The sequence below is a fragment of the Nicotiana attenuata genome, unplaced genomic scaffold (genome assembly GCF_001879085.1).
Source record: "Nicotiana attenuata strain UT unplaced genomic scaffold, NIATTr2, whole genome shotgun sequence".
NCBI lineage: Eukaryota > Viridiplantae > Streptophyta > Magnoliopsida > Solanales > Solanaceae > Nicotiana > Nicotiana attenuata.
This window is the reverse complement of record NW_017670846.1, coordinates 95,766-105,256: the sequence shown is the minus strand read 5'-3', so window position 1 is coordinate 105,256 and position 9,491 is coordinate 95,766. Positions and strand designations below refer to the sequence as shown.

Here is a 9,491-nt window from a genome sequence, read left to right as displayed (position 1 = left end):
CCTTTTCACTTAAAGAGGGTCAAAGCATTATCTTCGAAGCTTGCCCCAGGGATCGATTTGAACATGGGAGGAGATGACCAGAAAATTTCTTGATTAATATTCCTCCTCAGCTAAAACGGGCAGGTTTAGGAGAGAAATCCATTACTTGTGCTAGAAAAATACGGAAACCATTTTTGAAGCATAGGAGAGGTTTAAGGATATTGTTAGAAAGTGTCAACATAGTGGAATTGAACTCTGGATGCAACTCTAGGACTTTTAGGATGGATTGACACCGGCCGCGAGTAGAACATTGAGCATTGCAGTTGGAGGTCCTTTGATGGAGAAGACTCCAGAGGAGATCGTTACAATTCTTGATGAGTTATCTGAAGATGCTAATCAGTGGCCCTCTGAGAGTGCTGAAAGAAGAAGATCAACTGGTTTTCACCAAGTTGATGCTAATACATTTATGCAGGTAAAACTTGATTCTATGGCTAAAGAAATATGGAAGCTGGCCTTAGCCATAATATAGAGTGAACCTCAAGTAACTCATGATATATTTGGAAGAGGACACCCTACTCATGAGTGTCAAGACTCAACTGAGGAAGTGAAAGTTGTGGGTAGTCATAACTTCAGCGCAATAGGTTAGAAGCACCCCGGTTTTTCTTGGAGTTCACCTGGGGGTACTGTTAATGCATGGCAAGAAAAAAACCCCAGATTTCAAGGGCAAGGAGCTCCCAGTTTTGTGAATCAGTAGAGGAAGCAGTTTCACCCTCAACAACCTAATCAGCCTGTTCTTGAAGATCTCATAAAAGCCTTTATTGTAAAAACTGATGAAAGATTTGAGGTATAAAGGGCGGCAAGTCAAAATCTAGAAAAGCAAGTGGGAAATATTGCAACAATATTATCTGAGAGAGTCCCAGGTACTCTACCCTCTGATACTGAAAGAAACCCCAAAGAACCAGTAAATGATGTAACCTTGAGAAGTGGGCAAGTGTTGAAAGAAAAGATGTGGAACTTGAAAAAAAAAGCAGAGCAACTGAAAACTGATGTTGATAAGAAGAAGAAAAGCAAGAAGGGAGTTGAGAAAAAGAATAAGGAAGAGGTTTTGAGAAGGGAGGAACCTGAAGAGAGCAAGCATATGCCTGTTTTACCTTTCCTACAAAAGCTATACAGAGAAAAGCTTGACAATCAGTTTGAGAAATTTCTGGATATGCTGAAACAAGTTCATGTGAACTTAACATTCACAAAAGTACTCTCACAAATGCAGGCTTATACAAAACTCTTGAAGAAGATCCTAACAAAGAAGAGAAAAATAGAGGAGACCTCAGTGGTCAAGCTCAAAGAGCATTGCAGCGCAATGCTGCAAAAAAAACTCCCACAAATGTGTGGAGATCCAGGGAATTTTACTATAGCTTGCTGTTGATTTGTGCTATGTGAAACCCATGTATGCAAGGTAAGAGTGCGCACACGGGTTGTACGTGGTATTTGACCGGTTTATGCTACTTAGAATAATTCCATGCTTTGATTAAAATAATATGATATGTTCTAAATTCTTGTAGTCAATCTATTCTGATTGCGTTCGTCTATCCTTACATGCCTTTATTGACTTGTTTAACACTTGTTCTACATCCTACTTGATAAATTGCTCTATTGATTTAGTTGAACTTGTTGCCTTCTTTATTGTTACTTGGTCTCTCTTTCATTGTTGATTATCATTATTTAGAGTCATTGCACGTGTTATCTCTTTCATTATTGATTATGATTATTTGGTGTGATTGTTAGAAGTTATCTCTTTCGTTGCTATTATTCTCATTTGAAGTCATGTTATTTCTTCCATTATGAGCTATTTGTATTTGTAGTTATACATTATCTTTCTCATTGTTGTGTTTTTGGTATTGAAGTTGTGAAAGCCGTATCACTTTGAGGCAAAGTTGATACTTGTTGAGATATATTTCATGTTGGGAATTTTACATTCATTGTTATTGTTGATATTTTTGTACATGTTGTGGTGGATCCATGGTCTATTATTGTGGGAACATTGATATTTTTGAGTGTCGGCAAGTTATGATATATGGGAACTTATGGTGTGAGTTGTTATTGTGATGTATTATTGACACACATGCGGCGATATACGGCTTGGGGTTAATGTGCATGCGGCGGTAAAAGGTAGAACTTATGTGCGTGTTTCTTGTTAGAGAACTACGTGAAGCCAGAGGGCATCATAAGGTAGGCCAAAGTGCGTGTTCCTATTTCAGGAAAATTGTTTTCAAAACCTATTTCAAATGCAATGCTCACGTGGCGGTATAAGCAAAGATTATGATTGAGATTGTGAATTGTGAATACGAGACGATACCTCGGTCATGATTCTTTATATATATATATATACACGAGGCGGTACCTCGGTGGTGATTTATATTGTACATGAGGCAGTACCTCATTGTGATTCTTGCTATTTATCTCATGTTGCAAAGTATTTTGGTGGGAACACTTCGTGTTGTTTTGTTCTTCCTTGTTTTTGTCAGTTACTGTCTGTATATGATCATTGTGGTTCTCTTTAATCCTTACTTTTTTGTACTAATTGTGTGTTTTATGCCTTGTAGGAGTGATTCCGAGCTATGTAGATGTTGTGGAGCTAATTCAAGCTATTTGGAGCTTTGAAGTCTGAGTAAAAGCCCAAGGGATTAAGCCGTGATCGTGTTCGGGGGTCGAGGACCAAGTCTGGACGTCAAAATGCAAGATTTTAGCCGTACTCTGAGAAATTTTCACTAGTGCGACAGAGGGTGAGAGGCATAGTGTTAGGCAGCAGTGTATTTTTGTTGTCTGTTAAATTGTTGAGTTTCCTGAAGATCTCTACTAGTGCGTGGCATGGCGCGTCGTCCTTTGCGGCATGCCTGTGCAATTTTTACAGAGCCAATGTCCTATTTCGGCTACGAGAAGGTGTTTTTGTCTGGGCCCGACCTACTTGGTATAAATACATGGGAAAATATTATTTTCTGGACTTTTGACACATATTCGACCTAAAGAGGCTAAGGAATAGTTGGAAGAACACGAGCACAAGGAGTGCATCATTCCTTCCTCCCTCAAGACCCGAGTTTTGATTGAATTTATGTTTTCTATTACTTTAACTATATTTGTGATGAATTTCTCATTATCTATGGAGTAGTTCCCTTTAGGGTTTGATGGACTTGGTGTATTGATATTTGTTTGTGGAAATTAACTCCAGTTTTATGTATTGAAACGTTTTTGGATGATTTAATTGTTGTATCTATATTAACTTGTTCATGTAACCGCGAGAGGCATAACTTGTGATATCTTACATTATATTGTTGGTTGAGTTCATTACTTCTTCTTAGTAATAGAAAGAGGATAGTCGAATCATTGATTAAACCTAGATAGGAGGATAATCGAGAGAGGTTCTCCTAATGACCAATCCATTATGCATTCTTGCATATCTTCACCGAGCTTGAATTGGTTCATCTCGTGAGGTTGAGACTTAATCAAGAGAGGAGTTTCTACTAAACGTTTGAACTAATAATTGAGTGAATTGGAGAGACTCACTTGAACATTAAAAGTGAATTAACTAGAGTTAAATCCTAGATGTTAGGTAGATGTTATGGAATGAATTCGAGCGATTTGGAGCTTTGATGTTTGAGTAAAAGCCTGAGGGATTAAGCCAGGATCATGTTCGTGGGTCGAGGACCAAGTCTGGACATTAAAAATCAAAATTTGATCCGTACTCTGAGAAAACCCCACTGCCCTTCCCAATTTCTACTGCCTGCCAATTGTTGAGCTCTCTGAAGTGTCCATTAATCCCCGCTGTAATGACCCGGCCGGTCGTTTTAAGAATTAACGCCCCGATCCCCTATTAACTGCATTCCTCGTGTTTGTTTCTGCTATTGTGAGTTTTGGGAGGATTTAGTTGGATTCGGACAGTTTAGGGACACTTAGTCCCTAAATGAGAAATTCACCCTCTGACGGACGGACAGTCCGAGCGCACGATTCAAATTCTTGAGGATATGCTCCGTGCGTGTGTGATTGAGTTTGCAGGGTCTTGGGATCAGTTATTGCCATTGGCGGAGTTTGCCTACAACAACAGTTATCAGTCCAACATTCAGATGGCACCGTATGAGGCTTTATATTGTAGGCGGTGTAGATCCCCGGTAGGTTGGTTTGAGCTGAGTGAGGCTAGATTATTGGGCACAGACTTGGAACAGGATGCTTTGGAGAAAGTCAAGGTAATTCAGGATAGACTCCGTACAGCCTAGTCCAGATAAAAGAGTTACGCGAACCGGAAGGTTCGTGATGTTTCCTACATGGTTGGAGAGCGGGTCCTGCTTCGGGTTTCACCTATGAAGGGCGTTATGAGATTTAGGTAGAAAGGGCAGTTGAGTCCGAGGTTTATTGGCCTTTTTGAGATATTGGGGCGTGTTGGGGAGGTTACTTATGAGCTTGCTTTACCTCCCAACTTGGCAGGAGTTCATCCGACATTTCATGTTTTGATGCTCTGGAGGTATCACAGTGATTTATCACACGTGTTGGATTTTAGTTCAGTCCAGTTAGACAAGGATCTATCTTATGTTGAGGAGCCAGTGGTGATATTGGACAGGCAAATTCGAAAGCTGAGGTCAAAGAACATTGCATCTGTGAAGGTTCAGTGGCGGGGTCAGCCGGTCGAGGAGGCGACTTGGGAGACCGACAGGATATGCGCAGCCGTTAGCCTTATCTTTTTACTACTTCAGGTATGTCTCTATGCTCATGCAAGGACGAATGAATGTTTAAGTGTGGGAGGATGTAACGACCTGGCCGGTCGTTTTTAGAATGAATGCCTCGATCCCCTATTAACTGCATTCCCCATGTTTGTTTATGCTATTGTGAGTTGCCGGGAGGATTTAATCGGAGTTTCGGAGAGTTTGGGGACACTTATTCCCTAAATGAGAGTTTAAATTTTAGAATTTGGACCGTAGGCGGAACAGTGTGAAGACGGCCTCAGAATGGAATTTCGTTAGCTCCGTCGGGTGATTTCGGGTTTAGGAGCGTGTTCAGATTGTGTTTTGGTGGTCCGTAGATTATTTAGGCTTGAAATGCCGAATGTTGAATTTTTAAAGTTTTTGGTTCGATAGTGTGATTTTGATATCGGGTTTGGAATGGAATTCCGGGAGTTGGAGTAGCTCCGTAGTGTTGAATGTGACGTGTTTGCAAAATTTCAGGTCATTCGGACGAGGTTTGATAGACTTTTTGATCGAAAGCGTAATTTGAGAGTTTTGAAGTTCTTAGGCTTAAATCCGATGTTAATTGGTTGATTCAATGTTGTTTGAGGTGTTTTGAAGATTTGTATAAGTTTGGATAGTGGTATATGACTTTTTTGTGCTGTTGGTTGAGGTCCCGGGGGCCTCGGAGTGATTTTGGATGGTTGACGGAAGATTTTGAGTTGGGTTTGGCAGTTGAAGTTTTTCCATTTGCTGTCATGACCGCACCTGCGGCTAGGGTTACCGCAGGTGCGGGCCCGTAGAAGCGGAAGGCTAGTTGCAGATGCGGAAGATGGTGTGAAGGGCTGAAGCGCAGGTGCGGATGATTTGTCGCACCTACGAAACAGCAGGTGCGGAAGGTGAGGTGCAGGTGCAGGTGCGACATTTTGGTTTTAAGTGAAAACCACAGATGAGGTGCTTTGGCCGCAGATGCAGTATCGCAGATGCGGTGTAGGGACCGCAGATGCGAAAAGCCTGGGTCAGAAAATATAAAAGGTTCCCTTCGGGAATCTTTGGTTATTTCACCATTTTTAAGACGACTTCGGAGCTTTTTGAGAGGTTTTGAAGAGAGAATTCAAGGGAAATCCATTGAGGTAAGATTTTTGAACATAAAACTCATTCCTATGGTGTTATTTCATCGATTAATCTTGAAATTTATTGAAAATTTGTGGGTAAATATTGAAGAAACTAGGGCTTGGTTAATTGGAGAGCTTGAGTGATAATTTGAGGGACCATTTGAGCTCTGATTTTGGTACTCCTGGTATGGCTGAACTCGTGAGAGTGTGAGGATTTTGAATTTGTAAATTTTAACCAATTCCGAGAAGTGGGCCTGGGGGCGTTTTGGTCATTTTTGCTAATTTCGCGTATTAGCTTAGAATCAATTAGTGGAATTAGTTACTTGAAGTTTTATTTACATTATGAAATTGATTTGAATAGATTTGGGCCACTTGGAGTCGATTACTCGTGGCAAGAGCGTGGTTTCTGCGTGATTTCGAGCCGGATCGAGGTAAGTGGCTTGCCTATCCTTGTGTAGGAACTCCCCTTAGGAATTGGTATTAGTGATATTTGAAATGCCTTGTACGTGAGGTGACGGGTGCGTACTTGTGCTAATTGTTGAAAATCCATTTTCTTTAAGTAACTATAATTGTGATTCCTTTTCATGTTTATACCACTCGTAATTTAAGCCTACTGTTAGACTAGGAAGGCATGTCTAGTTGACTTAATTGCATTACTTGCTCAAACTGTTTTATTTAAATTCTGTGCAGCATGCTAGTCTAGAAATACCTGTTTTACCTTGATATGAAATTGGTTTGTATTGAATATTCTTAGTGATGCTGCTGTGTGTTTACTTTGGGACTACGGGCGGTACCCCGGTAGATCCCCCTAGCCTATTTATAATTGGGGACTACAGATCGAGATTCCGGTAGATCCTCGGCGCACTTTGAGTTGGACTACGGGACGACACCCGGGAGATCAACTGGGCATTTACATTTGGGGGCTACAGGACGGTATCCTGGTAGATCCCCGGTTTGCTGGATATTAACATTTGGGGGCTACAGGACAGTATCCTGGTAGATCCCCGGTTTGCTGGATATTTACATTTGAGGGCTACAGGACGGTATCCTGGTAGATCCCCGATTTGCTGGATATTTACATTTGGGGGCTACAGGACGGTATCCTGATAGATCCCCGGTTGTTATCTCTGTGTTGAGTTGTATTCTTTTCCGTGATTATTTTGTCTCTGTTATAGCTATTGTTGTTCTTTCTATCCTGTGTTACTTCTTACTGTTGCACTTAATTATACTGTATTATTCTATACTGTTATACCTTGTATTCCATTTAACCTTAGTAGGGCCCTGACATTCCTCGTCACTTCCCGATCGAGGTTAGGCTTGGCACTTACTGAGTACCACTAAGGTGTACTCATGCCCTTTCTGCGCATGTTTTTCATGTGCAGATCCAGGTACTTCCACTCAGTCTTATCACCCTTTAGGCGAGGCATTTTTGTAGAGACTTCGAGGTATATCTGCCGCGTCCGCAGACCGAGGAGTCCCTTTCTATTCTATGTACTAGTATAGCCCTTCCGTATTTTCCTTGTTGATAGACATTTCTGGAGTTAGAGCCCTTTTTGTTTTATGTATCTCTTAGCTTGTGATTCATGGGGTTCCGCATTTTAGGAGTGTTAGGTTGAGATTCTTGTACTGTTATGTGCCGGGCGGCATCTTAAACATTGTTTCATTTTTGTTTACCTCGGTTTTTAATTATTTTCTTTCCACAATTGTTTATGTTTTTTTTTGCATTTGTTAGGCTTACCTAGTCGTAGAGACTAGGTGCCGTCACGATAGTTCACAGAGGGCGAACTGGAGGTCGTGACACCCGCATGGCGTGTCGCCCCATACGTCGCGCTTATGTATTTTGTACTGTCTAAATGTCCTATTTCGGCTAGGAAAAGGTGGTTTCGTTTGGGCCCGACCCTACTTGGTATAAATACACGCAAAAACATTATTTTCGGAACTTCTGACACACTTTAAACCTAAGGAACGTAAGGAGGAGTTGGAGGAGCAAAAGCACAAGGATTTCATCATTCCTTCCTCACTCAAGACTCAAGTTTGGATTGAATTTGTGTTTTCCCGTCATTTTATCATATTTTTGGTGAATTACTCCATGTCTACGGAGTAGTTCCATTTAGGGTTTGGTCGTTCTGGTGTATTGATATTTGTTTGTGGATATTAACTCTAGTTTTATGTACAAACGTTTTTGAATGTTTTAATTGTTTCATCTATATTCACTTGTTCATGCAATCGAGAGAGGCATATCTTGTGATATTCTTGCATTATATCGTCGATTGAATTCATTAATTCTCCTTAGTATCGGAAGAGGCTAGTTGAATTATTGATTAAACCTAGTTAGGAGGATAATCGAGAGAGGTTCTCCTAAGGACTAATCCACTACCCATTGTTGCATATCTTCACAGAGTTGAAATTGGTTCATCTTGTGAGGTTGAGACTTAATCAAGAGAGGAGTTTCAACTAAACATTTGAACTAATAATTGAGTGAATTTGAGAGACTCACTTGAACATTAAAAGTGAATTAACTAGAGTTAAATCCCAGACAATTATCTTACACCTATCCTATCAAAACCCTATTTTCTCCTATTGATATCTTTCTTTGCTTATTCCTTGCAACAATTTTCATTAGTTAATAGCTTTAAATTCTTAGCTAATTTAGTATTCATCACACAAAAGTCAACTATTGATCATCTTGGATAGAAATCAAGCTAGAAACTACAGGAATATTGTTTAACTCCAATACTTGTTGATATGATATTATACTATACTATATTTGATTAGCGAGTATATTTAAGTGGTGTTTTGCGCTTGTCAGGTAGATGTTGTGGAATAAATTCGAGAGATCTGAAGCTTTCAAGTCTGAGTAAAAGCCCAAGGGATTAAGCCGGGATCGTGTTTGGGGGTCGAGGACCAAGTCTGTACACTAAAAATCGATATTTGATCCGTACTCTGAGAAAACCCCACTGCCCTTCCCAATTTCTGCTGTCTGTCAATTGTTGAGCTCTCTAAAGATGTCCACTAATGCCCCGCGTAGCGTGTCGCCCCATGTGGCGCGCTTGTGTATTTTGTAGTGTAATTGTCCTATTTCTGCTAGGAAAAGGTGGTTTCGTTTGGGCCCGACCCTACTCGGTATAAATACATGGAAAAATATTATTTTCTGAACTTTTGACACACTTTAGACCTAAGGAAGCTAAGGAGGAGTTGGAGCAGCAAAAGCACAAGGATTTCATCATTCCTTCCTCACTCAAGACTCGAGTTTGGATTTAATTCATGTTTTCTTGTTGTTTTATCATATTTTTGATGAAATACTCCATGTCTATGGGGTAGTTCCTTTTAGGGTTTGGTCGATTTGGGGTATTGATATTTGTTTCTTGATATTAACTCTAGTTTTATGTACAAACATTTTTGAATGTTTTAATTGTTGCATCTATATTCATATGTTCATGTAATCGAGAGAGGCATAACTTGTGATATTCTTGCATTATATCATTGGTTGAATTCAATAATTCTCCTTAGTAATCGGAAGAGGCTAGTCGAAATATTGATTAAACCTAGTTTGGAGGATAATCGAGAGAGGTTCTCCTAAGAACTAATCCACTACCCATTGTTGCATATCTTCACAGAGTTTAAATTGGTTCATCTTGTGAGGTTGAGACTTAATCGAGAGAGGAGTTTCTACTAAACATTTGAACTAATA

At 40.2% G+C, this 9,491-nt stretch overlaps 1 protein-coding gene across 1 annotated transcript; it reads left to right on the top strand.

Annotated features, from left to right (window-relative positions):
- The first annotated feature begins 316 nt into the window (after positions 1–316).
- On the top strand, positions 317–1,402 carry LOC109243861. The gene is made up of 2 exons (XM_019410870.1): positions 317–451; positions 890–1,402. The coding sequence occupies exons 1-2, from the start codon at positions 317–319 to the stop codon at positions 1,400–1,402; spliced, it is 648 nt and encodes a 215-aa protein (XP_019266415.1).
- Positions 1,403–9,491: the final 8,089 nt, after the last annotated feature.

What these genes read in the sequence shown, in the direction of transcription:
- LOC109243861 (XM_019410870.1), top strand. Translation starts at nt 317, where the DNA reads ATGGAGAAGACTCCAGAGGAGATCGTTACAATTCTTGATGAGTTATCT. An exon ending in ATGCTAATACATTTATGCAG is followed by an intron (nt 452 to 889) that starts GTAAAACTTGAT and finishes ATATTATCTGAG; the next exon opens with AGAGTCCCAGGTACTCTACC.